This window comes from Zalophus californianus, chromosome 5, assembly GCF_009762305.2.
Source record: "Zalophus californianus isolate mZalCal1 chromosome 5, mZalCal1.pri.v2, whole genome shotgun sequence".
In the NCBI taxonomy this organism is placed as follows: domain Eukaryota; kingdom Metazoa; phylum Chordata; class Mammalia; order Carnivora; family Otariidae; genus Zalophus; species Zalophus californianus.
The window spans coordinates 142,716,801-142,738,419 of NC_045599.1; the positions used below are offsets into that span (position 1 = coordinate 142,716,801).

The 21,619-nt window shown below is 48.1% G+C and overlaps 1 protein-coding gene across 6 annotated transcripts in view; it reads right to left on the reverse strand.

Annotated features, from left to right (window-relative positions):
• Positions 1-21,619, reverse strand: part of TRIO (trio Rho guanine nucleotide exchange factor) — a 222,609-nt gene that overhangs the window by 135,679 nt on the left and 65,311 nt on the right. For all 6 annotated transcript variants that reach the window (XM_027606767.2, XM_027606769.2, XM_027606766.2 and 3 more), the window contains exons 10-12: positions 18,418-18,609; positions 1,780-1,949; positions 625-799 (exon numbers count right to left, since the gene is read on the reverse strand). In XM_027606767.2, coding sequence (XP_027462568.2) covers positions 625-799; positions 1,780-1,949; positions 18,418-18,609 — 537 coding nt within the window. The remainder of the gene's footprint in view (positions 1-624; positions 800-1,779; positions 1,950-18,417; positions 18,610-21,619) is intronic.

The following is a 21,619-nucleotide window of genomic DNA, read 5'->3' on the forward strand; positions in this document are numbered from 1 at the left end:
GCTAAAGTGAGTTCCGGTTCCTTTCATCATGTTCCACAGGCAGATTCAGCACCATCCAATTATACTTACTTCTGCTTGTACTTCAAGTTCAAAAATAAGATCTTCCCTGACACAGAATTAAGAACCATCCTTTTGTTGAAGAAAAAGAAAAGAAACCTCATATACAAGGTGTAACTTTTAGGTAAGAAGAACGAAAGATCATCCAAGCACCCTTCTGTGGAGAAAAAAACTGGACTTCATGCCACCAAACATGCCATCAGCCCAGGCGAGGCTTATTCTCACCGTCTGGGGAGGAGGGGGGGGAGGGCGCAAAGACAGGCAGCGGGGCGGGAGGGGGGGGCGACGGAAGGGACGGGGAGGACCACGGCCACAGGGGTGAGCCTCTGCGGCACCGACAGGGGCGTGAGTCGCGGGACCCAGCCCGGGCTGAAACAAGCTGCCCGTGCGAGGCAGCGGGGGGCTTCAGCTCCGCACACGGGCTGCACTCTATACCCTGCTGTGTGCCGTGGCCTCCGGCACAAGCCCTGCAGCTCCCAGGGTGAGGCGCACGCCCCCCTCTCCCCATCCTCCTGTTACGGCGGCCAGAGCGAGAGGCCGCGGAGAGAGCAGGAGGGGGCCACTCACATCGATGGCGTCCCGCTCGAATATGCGCAGCTGCAGGAAGAGCTCCAGCTTGATCTTGCGCTCCTGGAAGAGCTCCTCCATCTGGGCCTGGGCCTCGTCCAGCTGCTGCAGCACCGTCTCGATGTGGCTGATGGAGCTGTTGTGGGGGGTCTTGTTGCTGGAGATGGCCGAGTCCCTGCAGAAGGGCAGAAGGGCAGAAGGGGACGGGACAGGCATGAGAAAGTCTCCCACTGTCCGACCCCAGATCCGGCAGACCACGCACACTTCAGGGGGAGAGAGCTGGCAGAAAGCGGGGCCACTGGTCTCAGAAAATGGAATCAGCGGCCCCTCCCGCGCCACACAACCCTGGCCTTCCTCCTCCGAGCAAGCTGCCAGGTTTGAGCCCACACTGAAGACTGCTCGGCACCTCCCGTCGCTCTCAAAAGAAGCCTATTAGGGAAAGTAACTTCGGCGGAGCTCAGCTTTAGCCACTCTTCTCCTTAAGTAGAGCGAACAGAGTAGACGATACCTGTTTGCTACACATGCTAGAGTCAGGGTGGGGACGGGGTTAAACTCTTAATGCCACCCACTCAGCTTTAACAAGTCACTTTTGCCTGACTCTTGGGCAAAGTGAGCATCCCGTGAAGCTACCAGGCATGATTGAAAAACAGTCCTCTGAGTGATCCAGTAACACGAATCTGCTCCCAGGCCCAGCAGGGCCCCCTGCCTTCCTGTGTGGAGGGGAACCCCTGAGGGACAGGGACTCCCCCTCCAAGGCCGGGGCTCCCCGAGCCTCAGCGCTGAGGACCGGGACGCCCACCATCCTCTGGAGAGGCCCATCACTCAGGGCCTGGAGGACACAGTCCTCGGAGGTTTAAATCAATCTGGTTTGCAAAGAAATTTCAATAAGTATTTGGTAAGTGTTAAGAGGAAATACTACTAAAAGCTGAGCTCTGGGAACGTTTATCAGTCAATGCTGCCATGAGTGAAACCGCTGCAGGAAAGAGAAAGAAAGGGATGTTATTCTCTGTCGTATGCAGACGTGTTATTTGTTCCCCACCTAGCTGGGCAGGGAATTGCGGCCCATTGTTCAGAAGTGTGAGCTCAGGGAAGGCGAAATCACTGGCAGGACTGCAAAGCGCCCGTGCCCCGCAGGAGGCCAGGGACGCGGCCCACCTCAGCTGCTGGATGAGGTCCTCGCCTTCCTTGATCACGTTGACGGTCACTTGCAGGGTCGTCTGCTGCTGCTGGCCAAAGCGCTTGATGAGGTCTTGCACGGCCTCCACCGACTCGGCGTACACGTCATCCAGCAGCTCCTTCTGTAGCTCCTCCAGCCATGTCCACAGCTGGGGAAGGAGAGAGCGCGGTGAGGCCAGGCCCCCGGCCCCCCCCCTCCCCCCGGGAAGTTCCCCTCCCCCGGAAGTCCTGGTGCAGACACCGAGTGACACGAGTGGCCACACTGGGAGGGGGCTGGCGGCAGCCTGCTCGGTGGGAGGGGGAGCCCCGCCCCGAGCAGGCCCAGGCAACGGAACACGCGGAACACGGAACACGCGCATGGAAAAAAAAAGCAGTGTGCAACCACCGCGTGGCAAAAAATAAACAGGCAGAGAGCTCAAGGGGACTGGCACAAAAGAGAAAAGAGGAAAGGGAAGGGAAGTCACTCTTTCCGATTCTTCCTAGGCTCAATCCTAGTGGAAGAGAAAGAAGAAAAGACCCCCTCCACCAACAGAAACATCTGCTAAGCATAACGCATTCCTTTACACATCCTCTGACTCTTGTTTAGCAGATGGATGGTTTTACTTTACTTTTAGCAAGGGCACTACAACCCATTATTAATTATTAAACCACTGCTCAGATGTGGCCACTGTCCACGGCTCCGAAAAAGAGGCAGCGTATGATGTGGTGGGATAAATTCACCACCATGCCTGGCAAGAAGAGTCGGATGTGGCACCGCTCAGTGACGTCGCCCACCCGAGGCCACAGCCCGCCTGGCCACGGCTGACCCGGCCACGGCGCAGTCCTCCAGGGAAAGGAGTGTGCATCCCGAAAACACCTCCAACCACCACTGTACTACCCCTCAAGATGTGTCTGGGGACGTGGACAGGTAAGGACCACTTGGAACGACAGAGGCAAGAACGACCTCAGGCATGGCGGGAGCGGAGCGCTTCACCCGCTTGAGGCAAGCCCGCTGCCTCCCTCCACGTCTCTGGGGAGCCATTCGGCAAAATGGAAAAGAAGACTAATGACCCCAAGCAGGGCCCTGGTGGCTCGGAAGTGGTTTGTGCGGGAGAAAAGGCTTCCTGCTTCCTCAGGGACATGAGAGCCACCCCCTTCCCCATTTCTTCCAAGCGCCCTTACAGACAGCACCTCTGCCCCCCCGATGCCGACCAGCCTCCGTGGCCCACACGGCACAGCTGTGCTTGCCAAAATAAAGGCTGTATTGAGTCATTTGTTTCTGAGCTCATCTTCGTTTGAAAACTGCTTTACTGAGGTATAACTGACATACAGTCAACTGCATGAATTTCCAGGATATAATCTGCGAAGTTTGTAAACATAGGGACGCATCCAGGAAAACACCCCTGCTGTCTGCAGTGAACAGCTCCATCACCCCAAAAGTCTTCTTGTGCCCTCTGTAATCCTTCTGTCTCCCCTGCCCTCCCTCCCCAGCATCTGCTATAGATCAGCTTGCATTTCCTTGAAAAAGTACATAAATGGAACCATATCCTAGGAACTCTATTTTTGGTCTGGTTTTTTTCCTTCAGCATAATTACTTTGAGATTCAACCATACTATTGTGTGTATCAACAGCCCATACCTTTTCAACCGTGGGACAGTATTCCAGGCTCTGTATATGGCACAGTGTAGCCACTCATCTGGTAAGGTAAGGACATCGCAGTTGTTTCCGCTTTTTGGCCATTACAAATACGGTTCCTAAGAACATCTGTGCACAGTCTCCGTAGGTATCTATGTTTTCCCTTTTTTAATGGTAAATAGGTGTAGAGTGGCTGGATCATATGATAGGTGTATGTTTAAATTTTTAACAAACTGCCAAACTCTCTTTCCCACGTGGCTGCACCATGGCACATTTCCACCAGCAGCCTTCAAAAGTTCCAATTCCTCTGCATCCTCACCAATATCTGAGAAGGTCAGTCTTTTTAATTTTAGTCATTCTAGATGAGTGCCATCTCATTATGGTTTTAATTAACAATTTCCTACTTACTAACGATGGCAAACCCAAGCTAACCTTCTAAGAATTCTTTTGTCGTTCAACGTAGCTTTAGTTATGTCAGTAAATATTTTAAGTGTGTCAGGTCAATTTAAAAATAAGGAAAGTGATGGCAAAGGACTTATTTTTCAGTCAAGCTACCTGGGACCGTAGGAGTTCATTTTACTAAAAATGTTAAATAAAATATCTGTTATCTTGTTTTTTACTATCCACCCATTTTTGTGTATAAGTTATCAAACTTCATACAATTCCAGAATTTGAATTTAAAGGGATTTTAGATGTAGGCTGGTTCACCCTTTGATCTTATAGATTAAGGAAAAGAAGCCTAGGTGATGAAGTCACCCACCCGACACGGGCAAAACCAAATGCTGGAACCGAGCTACGGGCAAAGCCGGTACTGGGAAAGAGCCCTTTAGATCCGGTCACGCTTTGTGTTGATATTGTCAGTCAACACCAAGAATATCATTCTTTGACTCACCATGTAAATACGGACTAATGCTCTGCACCATCTATAAGGTTCCATAATCAAGAACATACTTGTTTGCTTTCCTCTAAATCCTCATGAACATGGTTGCTGCCTTTGTAAATAACAGAAGGGATGACAGCATCATGACCATGAGGAATCTCCCAATTTGCTCTGATGCTTCCTAGGAAAAACCTTCCAAGTTCTACAGGTCATATGGTATAGCAGGATAGCAGGAGTACTGTGGATTTAGGAGATGCTTTCACAAAGCACTGACTCTGTGACCTAAGAGATCACTGAGTTTCTCCGAGACTCGGTTTGCTGCAACAGGGGCCCTCAGACCAACACCAGCCTCAAGAAGTTGCTCCGAGGGCTGGGAGGCAGAGGCAGCAAGAGGGCACTGGAGCATCAGCAGTGCTCTGAACAAATTTAATTCCCAAAGCAGAATGACCTACTCGAATTAACTCAAGAGGCAAGATTCGCTAAAAGAAACCAAGAACGTGCCAGTGAGCAATAACAATTTTACCAACACATTTTATCGCGTCAAAATATTTATCCCCCAACATCCAGGGTATGTTATCTAATAGGTAGGCTTTTCCAGCTGAAATGGTTTTACCAGCTTCCTGGTAACCTGCCTCCCACCTGCTCCCCACAGAGCAAAGCCCCCTCAGACACACGTGGCCGCCGCAGCTCCCCCTCGGATTCCTGTCCAGAGACAAACACTATGAAAGGTGGACCTGTTCAATTACGCTAATTCCAGTGTAAAAGAAAATTAAAAAACAAAACAAAACAAAACAAAAAACAAAACACTTGAGTCCCTTTCTTTCAAAAATCTCAACTGTCGGGGCTTCTGGGTGGCTCAGTCGTTAAGCGTCTGCCTTCGGCTCAGGTCATGATCCCAGGGTCCTGGGATCGAGCCCCGCATCGGGCTCCCTGCTCCGCGGGAAGCCTGCTTCTCCCTCTCCCACTCCCCCTGCTTGTGTTCCCTCTCTCGCTGTCTCTCTCTCTGTCAAATAAATAAATAAAATCTTTAAAAAAAAAAAACAAAAACAAAATCTCAACCGTCATCTTCCGCCTTCCTATGAGTGCTGCATGGAAGCTGCTCCTACCTCGTCACAGTATGAGAGGATCCAGGGAAAGGGGGGTCCCCGGAGCACACCTGCGGCTCTCACAGAGGCACCGCACACCCCACGGCTGGGTCTGTAGAAAGAGTGCCGCTCATTCAGCGGAGCGGATGCCCACGCAAACATACGTCCAGAACAGACTGCTCTCTTTCACCATCATCTAAGCAGAAGCAGCGCTGATAAGAAGGAGGGTGAAGGAGCCAAGTCCGCCCCAAATGCTGACTCTGTGTCATGGAGGGGGGCGTGGGACTCACCAGAGAACAAGCAAGCCCACGGGGGGCTGCAGCCAATGGGGGCCCCTGGTTTGAGTTACACTACACTAGTAAGAGCTAGGTTCTCCCCGCAGAGACTAGTATCTATTCTTTCAAATTTGTGGAGAAAACAGAAACACAATTTTTTTTAAGACCACTAGAAAAACGCTACAATATCAGTAAAATATAACAACATGAATTGAGACAGCCGGTAGAGAATCTGCATGTGCTGGACAAGACACATCTAGCACACAGGTGGCCCAAGCCTCCTCCCCGCCCCTGCTCACACAGCTGGGTCAGGGCCTCCCCAGGGTCATCAGCCTTCTAGGCCCCTCCAGGAGCCCTGGTCCGGCACCTTTCTCGCACCAGGTGCCCTAGATGCCACGGTGGACCCAAGGGGTGTCTGTGTCCCTGCCTGGTGGTTGGCACAGCCTCCCCCCCGACTCAGCTGCGAGACCTGGCTCACAACCCAACTTGGGGCACAGGATGGGGGACGGGGGACACAATTCCTCTTCTCTAGCAAATACCACCAAAAATACATAATTTAGATTATGAAAGCGCGTTAACGAGCCTTGCTTCTCTACCCTGTGAGGAGGAGGAGGAGATCAAAACCCATGCTTGGGACTGCCCTGGGGCACAAGGCCCAAGTGCGTCTATGTAGCTCCACTGCGACAGCCTAAGACTTAATAGTTTACCCACAAAAGATAATTAAAATAAAACGCCTCTCCTAAGAGCTAATATGGAGTAACAGTTAAGAGTGTGGGCTCTGAAGCTAGACTGCCTGACACCCTACGCTGACTTAACATCCTGCGCCGTGGCCTTAGGCAAGTTACTTGGCCGGCCCACGACTCAGGCCCCGCTTCTCTAAAACGGGCCTGGTGGTAGTAACCCTGACAGTGCCTCCCTCCCTCAGGGAGCTGCTGCGGAGAGTCAACGGGGCGGGACGTGCGCAGTGAAGAAACAAGTCAACATGAGCCACTAGCACTGGTTTTGTTCTTGCGAAGAAATGAGTCTAATAAGAAAACCCACGGGGTTTTAGGTCTTTCTCTAGATATTTTTCAAAACATAACCAGGTTCCTACTTATTGTTCAAAATATGTCACTGAGTCTGGTAGACTTAACACCATCCCACGTTTAAATCTTTTTACACCTAAAAATAGTATGAGGAAAAGGTGCTAGAGTGAGTGCACCGGAGTCCATGGAAATCACTTCCCCTTGGTTGCAGGGGAAATGCCATGAGGATCTGTGGGTCAAACCTTTTCCTTTCCTCAACATCCTGGACACTTGGATGCACATCCACGGTGGAATGTGCTCACGGGGCCCGGCCAGCTGTGGAACCAGTGAACGGCCACGGCCACAGAGGAAACCACAGAAATGGATCTTGGGCTCCAGCAGTCGGGAAGGGAACAGTCAATGAGGTAGAAGGAGCAAGGTTATATTTTAAATCTATAATGTCAAATGCTCCCAAATCTTTTGCCCCTTTAGAAATTTTTTCCCCTGCTTCTACAGAAAATATTCTCATTCAATTTGGAGAAAAAAGGATTCTCAGATAAAGGTCATTTCTGATTTCGGTGATGCACTAATATATATCATAATGCAGTATAATTTGGGTAAAGTCTATTTTTAAACTTTTAAATTAGTATATGATGCCTAAAATAACCTTTGAATAAAAGAATAAGAAAGTCTCTAAGGACACCTGTGAAATTTCTAAAACCCAGCGCTTCTGTGCATGCTGTTGATTTCCAATCAAGAGCTACAGCTTTGCGGACAGCCCGACAGCCGAGAGGAGCTACATTCTGCCCAGGTTCCCAGCCTCATGGACTTTCCTGTGAGAACTGCGGCCCATGGCCAGAGTTAGGCAATGCTGCCCCCTTGAGGCCCTCCGGGCGGCCGCCAGCAGCATTCCAAGGATGAGCGCTGGAACGCAGGTGTCTCCGACCTGGTTCATGGCCCAGGATCCATTCACAGAGAAGGCTGGGCTAGGGAGACACACGAAGTTCTGGGGAGAGAACTCCCGTGACAAAGATGTGAGAGCCCTGGTCCTGGATCCAGTGGTGTCTGGCCGGGTCTGACCCAGGCTCACCTCCCCTCCGGCCCCCTCCCTCTCCCCTCTGTGCTGGCTGGAGCCTAAAGGAGAAGACTGCAACTCTGCTGGGAAAAATCTCCTGGAAGAGCCCCTTCCTCACTAACTGGATGGGAGACTTTGCCAGAGAGCGCTCCCAGAAGAACCCGTTGTCCTGGGGGAATCCCAGGAAGGACTGAGCTTCCAGCCCTATTCCACAGGTGATAGGATCGGAGGCCTGGGGATTGCTTTAGCTGCAACCTCGTTCAGATGCAAAATCTGAACGCAGCCTATAAGCCTGCTCCATCCGGAGGCAGAGCCCAACATGTCAGATGTGGGCCCTTCTCTGCACGGGGCCTTGGGAAAATCCTTGGGACTCTCTACCCTCAGATTTCTCATCCATGAAATGGGATCATCTTACCATATGTCTTCCCTAACTGGCAAAGCCCAGTTTGAAAATCAAATGAAGTGACCACAGACCTGTGAAAGTGCTCAGTCACCCCAAGCACTTTATAAACAGAAACTACCACCATTGCTATTTGCTTCCCTACCCTTGTTTATGACAAAGACAATCATCTGGGTACCAGTAGGGATGGGTGAACTGTAAGGCCACCTCGGGAAGCACAAAAGCCGCGTCCCCCCAGCAGAAGCTGCGAGCCAGGAGCAGGAGTAGGTAGTTTCGGGATTTCAGAGGGCACTCACTGTGCACGTAAATCATGATTCAGTTTCACGTACGAGCAGCGGGGCTCAAAGGGGAGCTGTTGCCGCGTGCGCGGCACCTTCTTCAGCCTGAAATGGTGCACATGCCTGGTACCCTGATACCCTGGTACCCTGGTACCTGATCAAGAAGGAGTAAGGGCTTGAGAAGTACCTTGTTATTCTGGGGTGGGTGATAAAAGATGCCTTAAGATGACGAAAGGATGTTTGTGAGTGATAAAAGATGCCTTAAGATGACGAAAGGATGTTTGTGAAGGATGTACTGGGCGGTGGCGGGGGGGGGGGGGCATAAATCAGAGTCAGTATCATGAAATAATACCCATGCGAGTATGTGTGAGAGAGGGGGCAGAAGGAGAAGGAAGACGTCAGGGCAGCCCCAGCTAAGTGGGCGCCGCGGTACCGGAGGGTGGAAGCCGCAGACGTGCGATCAAGGACAAGGCGAGGCACAGGTGATGTGGCTGGAGAGAGGGCCCACACAGGGACCAAGGTCAGAGCGGGAACCTCAACGATCCAGATATTTAAGTCGACTTGGTGAAATACAGAGATTTTGAGATGAGGGATTTTCTTTTTTCTTTTTATTCCCCCACATCACCCAAGCAGAAAACAACTCTTCCTGAGGTTTCAGATTCGGGAAGAGCTCCTCCCCACCCCCACGTCATTTTGAGAGCAAGCACTTGCCCCCCTAAAATGGTCTGCAGTTAGTCAAAGCGTAATTCCTCCTTCACTCTTCCAGCCTCTGAGCACAGAGAGCCTTGGTATAGTCTGTGCTCTCTATCCCAAGGGTAACAAACACTTCAGTGCTTGGACTCCATCACTGTGGCAGGATCTGAAACTCCTTCCACACTAGCTCGCTCTCCTCTGAACACCCCGCCCTTGCAAAGTGGGGGCTGGAGAGCAAAGGCAACATCACGTGTGATCCAACCAGCAGTGCACAGCCAGGTGACTGCCCCTAGTCGGGATTTTTTCCTGTGCTTTTGCTCATTACACCCACGGGGCACGACACTATTGTGCACTCTGTTCATGAACATGCGTAAGGTTGTTGTTTCAACAAGTGCTGTGGCCACCCTTGTGACCCTTACTCTATAACCTGTCTAGGTGAGGGTTTCTGATTCAAAAGCCTCATATGAAAACCCATGAGTGAAATTTCTCTGATGGATTTTGACTTATTTCTGCTGACATGTTTTGGGATCCTACGTATTTTACCGACCCTGGCCTAGACTTTGATAAGCATGCCTTTCCGCATGGGACAGAGACGTACAGGGGAGACATAGTCCCCCAGCCTCACTGAGGTCACCCGCTAACAACCCCCATGGATGACTGGTCTCCCTGGCCAGACTTTTAAGGTAGCCACAATTATTTCTGCTGCACCAAGTCTGCCCTTGCTTTGTGGCCATTTGCCCATTTTCAAGATACACGGCTCTCCACACAACAATGGCGAGTTTTCAGGGTGCCTGAGTTCTGATGAGCAATCTTTCCAGATGTCACATTGGGACATAAATGTTCTGAATATATTAGTGGAGTCAGTTCAAAGACGGGACGACTACAGAGGCTGCTCCCCCACGGAAGGTGACATCAGGGATGACACCTGCCCATCCACTAGGCCTCAAGTCCAACCATCTCCCGTGGTCACCACTAGCAGCAAGTCAGATCCTACCACGGGTCTGGACTGAAAATTACTTCCTCACTCACACACCGGGTACGATGAGTAATACCTTACTATGGAACACTTTCTTCCTGGCACCTTCCACCAGGGCAGCAGCATGGGGGGATAAGGAGAGGGCTGGCCCTGTGGTAACAGACTCCCTCAGCTGACATTTTTTCTCAGCCATTCAGCAGTCTGATTCTAGTGACTGTTCTAACAGACTGCCCATACTTTCCTATTCTGTCTACAAATTAAATGTCAAATGCTAATTCCACTGCATGCCCTTCATCAAACCAGAAACTCAGTAAAGAATGAAATTAACATGCTATAACTTGTTTGTTCACTTCTTCCTCTACTGGTGGTTTACAAACTGCCTTTTCTAGAACCCTGCCTAGGACTGACCTCGCCTGAGTGCTGTGTGAACTTTGCATTCGGCATCTCCAGCCCCCTGGCATGTCTCCCCTCACTCTTCCTTAAAGATCAACAGACCCAATCATCAAGTTCTCTCACTACCCAGGGGGTCTAATTTGTCTTGCTGTAAGAGAGACTTGAACTCACATAGAAGAAATAAGTCCTTTCTTATAAAACCTTCACTCATTTTGATCTTCCACTTCTAAGTCTGTAAGTGCATGACGTCTACTTTCTACTCTCAGGCAAAGACTTCATTAGCGCCAGGCAGAAGGCCCAGCCCTTCCTTGGTCTTGGGGTTCTGAATTTTGGGCTTCAAAGAGAGGAAAATAAACAATAACAAAACCAAAAAAAGCCTATTCTTTTCTAGAGCTTTTAAGCTTTCCTGACAAAACCCTCATTTGCTGTTGGCAATCAACCTTTCTACTACCACTTATTCAATAAGAACAATAATCAGTAACAAACGATACATGCCAGAAATGCACATGGATGATGTACTTCTCACAATTAACCAAAGACCTATCCCATTTGGTTTATGAAGCCAAGTATCAAAATAAAAAATTAAGAATATGAAAAATGCTCTATTAAATAAAAGTCTAACAAGTAAAAAAGATTACGTATACATCCATTTTCAGCTGGGTGTTTTAAGACCTAGAACATTGCACTGGCCTGACATTCATTCAAGTGCTTCCCTTTTCTATTATATTAATTGAGGCCAACCCACAAACAATGACTTAAAGCAGACATTTGCAACTCTCCACTGAGGGCTGACACCTCAACAAGAAATTGTAAAATTTGGAGTCAGTCAATGCAGTTATAGATTTTCATTCCCTGTTTTAATACTGAGTTACAAATAAAGATAATACAGTACATTATTAATTCATTCATTTAATAATCATCTCCTAAGTGACCATTACGTGTCAGGTATGTTAGCATTCACTGTAATTCTCTGCACTAACATCTAATTACTTTGTTGATATAAAAATTTGCTCTACCTGAAAACACTGGACCAATATTAAGAAACAGAAAATTCATGAATTTAAACCAGTTTTAAACTACTCTACAGAAAATACTTGTTTTACATCGAACTATTTGGATAGAAGGCACTTCCTTTTAGATAATAACATCTCTTTCCCCATGGGCTAACAAAAATGTTTTGCACTTATTGGTGAAAAAACCATCACTTATTTTGTAGCTTTGGCTGGTAACAAAAGCATTGAGTGATGTGTACAAAGGAATACATCATGCCAGTATGGACAGACCCATGAGTAAAGATTCCTTGTAAGAGTCAAATCAGTCCTGACAAAGTAGGGCTGGGGAAAGAGCAGGGCTGGGGACAGAGTGGGGCTGGAGAAACAGCGTACATTCCAGAAAGGCTTCATTCAACTCTGATCCTAAACACCGGGGCCAGAGCAAGGGCATCATAAGTAGATTGCACAGCTTCTGTTAAAGATGAGTGAGGAAAAGATTAGATCACAGCTGGGTATTTACACCTTTGCATCTCAGGTTTAAGTTGGCCTCACGCTGTCTGTGTCCAACAAGTTACAGAGGGCATGAGGAGGTGAGAAAGGCACATGTCCTGGCTGCTCCTACAAGACGGGCACTATGGTTCGTTACTACATCCGCAGCTTCGCTCAGCTGAGCCCCACACACCCTTGAGTCTTAGTGTTCCCATTCTGTAGTTGGGAAAGCCAAGGTTCTCCAGAGCAGTTTGCCTCAGATCACTCAGCCAGTTCAGGGGATATGTTCCACTGTGATATACTCTATTAATTATTTTAATAAAGATTATATTTTTACAGAAAGCAAGCTTGAATGAGATTTTTTAAAATATATATACATATATATATATTTTTTTTCCACCAATGGGAAGACCGCCTTTTTTTTTTTTTTTAAACCAGACACCACAGACTATATGAAGACAAAGTGCTAAACGAATGCCCAAAGCCAAATGTAACGTTCAGTCATGCGAGGGTTGACAACAGTAGATGGGTCTAGCCCTTAGCTTCCTCTTGTTTTGTCTGGCTTGGGGCTGTTTAATTGCTCATTTGTATCTACATCAGATTAATAAATCAAAGGAATCAAATGTTTAAGAGTGGAAGGAGAGAGTTCAGCTAGAGCATTGAATATTTAACATAAATTAATGAGATGCGATCATCTAAAGTAAACATCCTAAGATATTATGCATTGGGGCTTAACCTTTCCCATTGACAAATATATCACAGCAATCCCGGACTTTTGAGAAGTTACAAAACTAGAGCCCACTCCTCCATTGTTGATGGGAGTGTACATGATACAGCCATTCTGGAAAACAGTTTGGCACTTTCTTTTAGAACATGAGCTTACCAGAAGACCCAGCAGTTGCACTCTTGGGCACTTATCCCAGAGAAATGAAAACTTCAGTCCACGTGTAAACCTGTGTGTGATGGGCCACTGTCTCTCTTTATAACAGCCCAAACCTGAAAATAACCCCACTGTCCTTTACTGGGTAAATGGCTAACACATGAGGACATATCCGTACAATGAAACACTAATCAGTAATGAAGAGGAAAGAAGTACTGATGGATCTCAAGGGAATGACTATGGAGTAAAAAGGTTACATAGAGTATGATCCCGTTATGTAACATTTTTGAATAACAAATTATAGAGATGGAGAACAACAGATAAGTGGTTGCCAGGGGTTAGAGATGCAGTCGGGGTTGGGTATGAACAGGAGGTGTATCAGGAGGGTGACGGGAACAATTCTGTAGGATTCTGTATGTTGAAAGTGGTGGTGGTTACATGAATCTACAGATGATAACAGTGCACAGAGCTAACCACATGCATGCTCGCACACACAAGTGTGTGCACACCTGTGACACTGGAATAAGCTCTGTGGAGCACAGCAAAGTCACTTCCCAGCTTTCACAGTGCACTGTGGTTACATAAGATGTGACACAGGGGGAGGCTGGGAGAAGGGGCATGGACTTCCTTGTCCACTTCTTTTTTGCCAACTTCCTGTGAACTTATAATTATTTCACAGGGCATTGAACTATGAAATCCCGGAGCTCCATCCCCCCAAGGAGCTACACAGCACCCGCTTCCCTGGAAACCCTCCCCAACCACGGTGGCCACAGTGTGAAGTCCACAAGGGCTCTGGCCCTCCTCCCTGGGGAGGGGAAGCACTGGCCCAAGCATAAAGAAAGAAGTCGGCTTGCTGTAGACGTAAAAACTGTAGGCATAAAAATGAAGCCAGATGGGTATGCTGTGACCAAAAAAAAAAAAAAAAAAAAAAAAATCACCAGGTGGTTGGGAGGCCTTTGTTTTTCACTTCTGAATGAAATGAAAGGTTCCTCTTTTCCCAAGCATTACCCCAAACAAAAACTTGTCCCAGTTCAGTGTCTAAGTTTGCAGAAACAGAACCAAAAGGCTTCCTTACTTAAACCCAGCAAGAGTCATAGTCTGATTCAAATGGGAATGGTCTTCCCTGGGAAACCAAGGCTTTCAGGAATCCAGCAAACAAAACCAACTCAAAGTCACTGAATCTAATCCAGAAATAAACCACCACCTGGTTGCCTCAAATAACCCACAAATTTCAAAGGTAATTATCAATTAACTCAGGACCTAATTTTGAGAACAAAGTACGAACGGATGAAAATGACGATGCTTATGCTATATTTAGAAACGGAAATATGTCCTTTTATCATTAAATCTCAGAATGGTGAGCTAGAAATAGACATCATTTATTCCCCACGCTGACAGAGGCTACGCTGAGTCTGGAAGACTGGCTCACTAGTGAGACAATTCTGGCCTTCAAGGGACTTCACGTCCACCATGGAAAGCAAATGACTAAAACACACAACACACACGAAAGCAGAAGTATATTCCTCCACCGGTCATTCACCTTTGTCCTGGCACGTGACCGCTGGCCAGGGAGACACCTGGGAAGGAGCCTGAAAGAGCGAATATGTGACTCAACAATGGGGATAAAGCCTCGAAAGGAAAGGAGGGCAGGTAACACAGGACTAGTAACAGGAGAGGTAGAGTCAGAGTTGGTGTGAAAAAAACACAGAGAAATCGAGAGGTAGAAGACAAAATGCAGGAGGAGAAAACCTCTCCTAAAATAAAATCCAAAATCATGTGAGGCTAATCAACATTCTTTTGAAATACTACCTTAAAAACCACTGTCAAAAGGAAAAAGGAGACTATCAGTCTTCCAGCCTTCTGAGAGGAGATAAAGCAACTCATGAACTGCTTTCAGAGGAAAAAAAAAAAAAAAACAACTCGGAAGGGTCCCAGAATGCTTCCAAATCTGGAAGGTGAAATTGACGCTAACACCTCTATTAACCACCTTCTGCGTCCGACCTCAAGGTAGAAAATATTTCTTCTCTGCTCTCTTCCCAGGAATGGGAATTCTATATTCTGTCCTCTGGGGTCAGGAGAGCAAGGAGTCCAGAGGTCTCGCTCAGAACCTAAGTGCTTGGTCCGCCACGGCGTGTAACCACCAATCCCCTTCCAGGTGGGATTCATAAGAAGAATTCCCGAGCTAGCACTGAACCGGCATCACCTCGATCCAGCACCTTTAAAGTTAGTTGTTAATGAGATCACCTTTGATTATGTGCTCATCAGTGAGCCAGAAATTTACTGCAAAAAAGGGGAGGGCCACTGCTGTGCTCCGGATGAAGTGAGAAACCAGCACGGCTGGGCACCTGGGGGCGAGAAAGTTAACCTGCACGCCGCCACTGGGGCAGCCTTTGAAAGTTAACTTCCAAAAAGCTTCATGTATTTGCCTAACTGAAAAAGACAACCTGCTTTTTCTCTCTTCCTCTAAGTAATTTTAAATTGTATCATCTGCTTCAGAAAAATTAATTCAGATAGCAGAGATCTTTTAGCAATTTTCCATTCCTCTGATATGTTAAACTATTTACTTTATGCAAACAGGTATTTAATTGGTAGGACTTCCTCTCCTTGGCCCCTCTGTCACTTTCATCTTGTTTTCAACTAAATTTGTTCTAAGCGGATCTAAGATTTCATTCAGTAACCAGTTTCAAAACATGATGATTGAGGAAATCATTCCTTTCCCTCATAAAACCTACCAAATACCTCTGTGGGTCTTGGGGCGCAACGGATGCAGCACAGAGAGAGGAGACGGGGGAAAATTCTGGAGCTGGTCAGTAAAAAATGAATGCACTCCGAGAATGGCTAAAAATGAAGTCCAAGCACATGGCAGGGAAGAATCAGGCAGCAGTCCATGCCTGTGTGTGGCCCGCCTCCCAGCCACCCCGCCTGCCAGCCCCCCAACCCCAGCCGGCCGCCAGGGGCAGCCTTCCTTGGCCTCGTGTCTCTGAAGAAGAACCAAGTCAGGGTCAACATGCCGGCTTCGCTGCCACTGTGGCAGTTTCTCACATAAAAACAGAAGGATGAATGCCCGGAAAATTCTCGAACTGTAACAGTGAACCACATGCCACCTTTAAACCAGATCTGAGATCTCCTCAGTCTACCAGTATCATCAATTCTGGAGGTTCCCATAGCCTAAGTCAACAAAAACAAAATACGCTTTCACTGTTCAATAAATTAACAAGGCTAGTGACAAGACAGACCCTACTGTTGGCTAACTGGAATGTTTTCATTCTAAGATTTTTTTGTTTTCTTAAAAATGCTACTGATGTAAAAAAAACCAATGACCACAAACGGAGTCTCTGGGGGACAGCTTTTATAAAATGCCTCCCTTCAAGCTCCCTTTAGTGTCTGCTTTTTGAAAACTGTAACCAAGTTGAAAAGGTGATGTAAACCATAAATACCGTGTCATGTAAAAGGTCTGCTCTGTCCTAAAGGCAAGCTAAGCCTTTACAAATCCTGCTGAAGAGTATCACCAGGCACGTCACAGAAACAAGTTATCAGATCACCAACACATGGCTGAGGTTCCTCCCTTCCCGCAGCACAGACCACCCAGGGCCAAGGCGGCCACGGCGGCCACGGCAGCCCCCACCGGCTGCTCTTCCCTGGGAGGCGGCTGCTCAGAGCTCCTCGCTGCCGGGTGGCTGACTGCTGCAGCTTAATGAGCAACAGCATGATCTGCTCTGTCACACATACCACCTTCTCCCTCTCAGCTTGGGGGTCAAATGCATAAGATAAAGAGAAGCTAACATATCCATACTGAGGAGAAAGAGGGAGACACACACAACTGTATGGCAACTAGGACAAGTGCTACAACAGGTGCATGGGAAGAAAGTTCCAGGAAGTGCAAGGGAAAGTGCCAACCCTGCCTGAGGAAGTGAAGGGAAGCAGCAAGTCCAAGTCTCAGGGGTGTGAGAGTGCCACAGGTTGGGAGACACTGTCCTGAGTATAAGGGGCTGGAGGAAAAGCTGAAGCCAGGCCACGAGGATGCTAAGAGGCTTCAGGCTAGTGCCCCACATACACAGAGCCACTGAGGGTTCAAGAGCAAGGCTATGACCTGCTCAAATTTCTATTTCTGGTGGCAGTGCTGCAGGAGGCTGGGAAAAGAGCTGCCAGAGGCAGGGAGGCTATTTGGTGGTTACGGCTTGGGGAAGAACTTACAGCCTGCTACATCTGTAACTAGAAATTGCTGTGGACAAATGTTGCATTTGTACATCTCCTCAGAATGACCATGGATCCTCAGAAAAAAACCCAGTTTCTCTGTAAATGTTGTAAAGTCTTTTTTAGTTATGGCATTATTAAGAGAAGGCAAAGAAACTAGCAGTATTGGTTTTCTATTCTGACGGCCGTCCGAGGCTCATAAAGTGTCGGCTTTTGCAGAAAGGGTTGCTCAGCAGAGGATGGCAGAGCCACCACCAGCCTGGGTGCAGCTGAAGCACCAGGTCTTAGGGCCTCCAGTTTGCCACACGGGCTAGTAGAGTTTCAGAGTAAGAGGGAAGTGTGCTCTTCTGGGAGCCAAACTTTCAAGTTACAAATGGCCTGGTTGAAGACTGACTGCCCAAGATCCTAGACTTGGCAGAGAAATTCTTTCCTTTTGAACACATCTATTGGTTCCTGATCTCTGAAGCCCCTCCTGTGTTCCTCTGGCAGCCTTACTCTTTCTAGATCCTTCTTCCCAGCCTGTGTCTGTAAGCTTTCATGTGTTCAATTCCAAATTACCTGGAAGGGCTCCTCAACTCCAATTTATAAAGAGCTGTGGAGAATTTTTTTTTTCCTTAGAAATAAGATGCAGTAAAAGTTGATACCCTTACTGAATTTTAAGTCCTTTTTTTCTCAAAAGCTACAGGAGTTTCTTGAATTGTAATTTTATGTGATTTCTAAGAAATAATACACACAAAAGCATAATTAGTACCTCCCTATTTTTCATACATCAAATAGCATTATCTCTTACAATGAGGTAAGTGCATTAACGAGAGCATACCTATGACATTAGCATTAATATTATTATGGCCCTGTTGGCTTTGTACATTTAAATTTAATATTATGTAAAATGCACTTTTATCAGAATCAGAGTAGTCGCACAGTCTGATAAAATCAGAAGTCAACCATGATGCTGGCCACATGACAGACTAACACACAGAAAGGAAACCCAGCTCTGACCACAACGTGCAGGTCGTTTACCGACGCTAAAACAGACGTGCCCTGTTCTCTCTCCAAGTTAAAGGCAGAGCCCTCGGCCCGACACATCCCTGCTCACCAGCTACTCCACACCGGTCATCCGCCAGCCCAGCCCTCACGGGTCCAGTCTTGCAGGTACACAGGCTCCCACGTGCCCTGGCAGAGGCAGGCTTATGCTTGTGGGGCTAGAGGCTAGGAAGCCCAGCGCACCCCGTCCACGCTGGCCCGCTCGGTGCAAACGCACTACACCTCACCGCTGGCCACTCTGCTCCACTTCCTCGTATCACGACCAGTCCACTCTGCCCACTCTCTCCCCGGGGGGTTCACAGAGCCTTTTGGACCCAGGCTCCGCTGTGTCTGCTGACACCTCACCTCCTTGACGTGGCTATGAAAGGACACGGACATGTCCAGCAGGATCTTGCGCTGCTCCACGCGCCGAACAAAATCTTGTATCCGGTCTTCAAGCTGATGGGCAGCCTGATAAATCTCTTCCGGGTCACATTCCCCAGTCTGAGCCAGCTGTTCTGCTGCCTCTAGTAACTTATCCGCGTTGGTATATGTGTTCTGCACAAGAGAAAATCCAGAGAAACTGGGTGAATTAAAAACAAACAAACAAACAAACCAAACAGCTGGGCATCCTAACAGACTGCAACTGAGTCAGTTTGGGACATTCCTGATCATTTCTGTAAATCCAACAGAAAAAAAACGATGGGAAGAGATGACTTTAGGAGTTCAATATACCTCCATCAGCAGCTTTCGCCATTACTGTTCTAGATTGTTAAACCCTGAACCTTCCGGCAAAGCCCCTCCCTTTACAGCAGCGCTGGGGTATCTGTAGGCAGCTTCTGGCTGCCCCATGACTCACAGAGGGCCCTCAGCTTCTTGTGCTGCACATCCAGAAGACAGCACCTAGGTCAAGTGCCCACTTCACTTTCCCCTCCAGTCTTGGGACAGAATGCAGAGTTGCAGTTTTGTTTTTCAGTATGATGTACGATTTTGTAATTCCCCGAATTCAAGTGAAATGATTAGGTTGCAAATACAAGTTGCTGTCTTCTTAACGTGTTTCTACTTATCGGTAATCCATGCTTATCATTTCTCTACTTCAGGGGGCATATTTTTTGAGAAAAAGGAAATGACCATAATGGCTTATATAAAGTAGCCACGGTTTTAAAGAGCTGAAAGTTAATGTGCAAATAGGTATCAAGAACACTTTGAAAATTACTCCATTTTAATTCATGATAAATGAAAGGCTGCAAATGGGTTCCAGAGATACAGAGGTGTGCTAGAGACCTGACTCTGTTCATGGAGCTGCTGGGCAGGGGCCGGGGGCAGCCGAGAACAGGCGGGAGGGCTTGGGCGCAGCGTTGAGAACAGAGGGAAGGCCTTCCGGGAAGGCCCACAGAGCAGGCTGCGGTCCCTCTGAGAAACAGGTGGAGTCCTTCATCCTTCTCCAACATGTGAGTCCCAAAGCTGAGCAGGGTGGGTATCTCATCAGTGGCCCAGAGTGTGGGGCAGTGTCCCCGCAGAGAGCCTGAGGAAGGACGACAGCGCCCCTGCACGGGCAGCCTCCCACTGGGGAGACTGGTCACATCCAGGGACATTCATCTACTAAAGCCAACAGGTTAAGGATAATGAGAGGCAGGGTCCTCGCTTCAGAGAAGGGACTGACAAATGCGGACAAGGAGAAAAGCTGAGTTAACCCTGTGGCACTGGGCTGGGATTGGAGGGCTGAGTGTGAACGCGTGGCTTCCACAGATGTGTGAACGTGCACCTCTGTACACACACGTCCTCTCTCCCTCTGTCCCCAGAGAAGCCCCAGGAGCAGCAGTGACCCAACAGCAATCAGCAGGCAGCAGCCAGATTTCCACCTGTAATCACCGTTCTCCTCTCCAAGGAACCAGGGCTCCTGGAGATACGGCTTACTCAGGGGCCGGGGGCACAGAGTACAAGAGAAGGCTGAGACGTGTTATTGCATCCAAAAGTAAGGAAATGCTCAAGAACAATGTGGGTAGGTCGGGACACAGACGGCAGCTTGAGGAGGCGCACACTGGCCAAAGCAGGGACGGTCTGAGAGTAAACAATGACAGTAACAGAGTACAATCCACGAAATACAAGAGAAAACCGTAAGTCCATACAGACGTAAATAAATAAATAAAATTGGCTGAGGAACAGGATATTTATAGAATTTCAAAGTAGCTCCCCACTAAGTACTTACTAATTACAAAGCAGGGAGGAGACTCATCTTACAACGGAGAAATGTGGCAGACACCACTTTAACCTAGAAATCAAACTGCATGCCAGACGTAGCGGGACAAGTTAAAGTCAGGTGCCGACTGGCGGGAAGGCACAAAGAAGGACGCGGCAGCCCTGATACGGCGGGCCGAGGACGCAGGTATAGCCGGAATCTACTCATGACCCAACGTCAGACAGACCGAGTGAGGAGCATGCTCCCAAATAACGGGCTTCAAATCCTCCAAAGTGTCAGGTCAGCAAAGCTCAGGAACAACCAAGGAGATGCTACAAACTCAAGGACCTCTGAGATGTGACAACTCAACACCACAGGTGCTTCTGCACTGGGTCCTCTCGCCATAAAGGACATCACGGGGCCCGGGGGCTAGAAGGAAAGCCTGCAGCAGTGTTCATTTCTCGATTTTGACAATGGCACCGGGGGCATACAGCAGCAGAATGTCCCTTCCTGGTAGGAAATACATGCTAAAGTCAATGGCTCAAGGGGGAGTTAAGTTCCTTGTGCTGTACTTTCCAACTTCCCTGCAAGTCAAAAAAAAAAAAAAAAACCAAAATTTAAAACAAGTGTAAACACGGCTTGATAGGTATGAGATGGTCTCAGGAAGGACTGTCGTGATGCGCATGAACAGAACAACGGGCACCCCAGGCGTCAGCGTGGGGGCAGAAGCAGTCCATCCCCGGGCAAGCCGTGAGTCGGGGTGCAGTGTCTACAAAGAATTTAAAAGTGTCCATAAAAGCCAACGAAAAGTCAGTCTATTCTTTTATCATCACCACAGGCTGCACACCCACCTCTCCCTGTGCCACAGCCACAAGCACTTACTGGGCCTTGGGTCTAATCCTCAGCACAGCCCCTTCCACAGCTAAGGAAACAGGCCTGCAGGGCAGTCACTGGGCTTGGAGGGCAAGGTTGTAGGGAGGTGGGAGAAGGGCTCGGCCCGGGTCTGAGTGTGGAGGGTGTGCCCACGACACGGCAGCTAAATGTCACGTGGCATCCTGGACGGGGTCCTGGAATGGGGGAAACTCAGGAAATCTGAACAAAGGAGGGGCTTCAGTTTATAGTAATCCATCACTGTCAGTTAACAAATGTACCATACTAACAGTAAGCACAGGGGAAGCTGGGGGCTGGGTAGAGGAACTCTTTGTATCATCATCACAATTTTTCTGTAAATCTAAAACTGGTCTAAAAAATAAAGTTTAAAAGTATATGTGTTTATACAGTCGACCCTTGAACAACACATTTGAACTGCACGGTCCATATATACGTGGATTTTTTTTTTTAATGAATACAGTATTGCAAATATACTTTATGACTTTACTGACTTTTTTC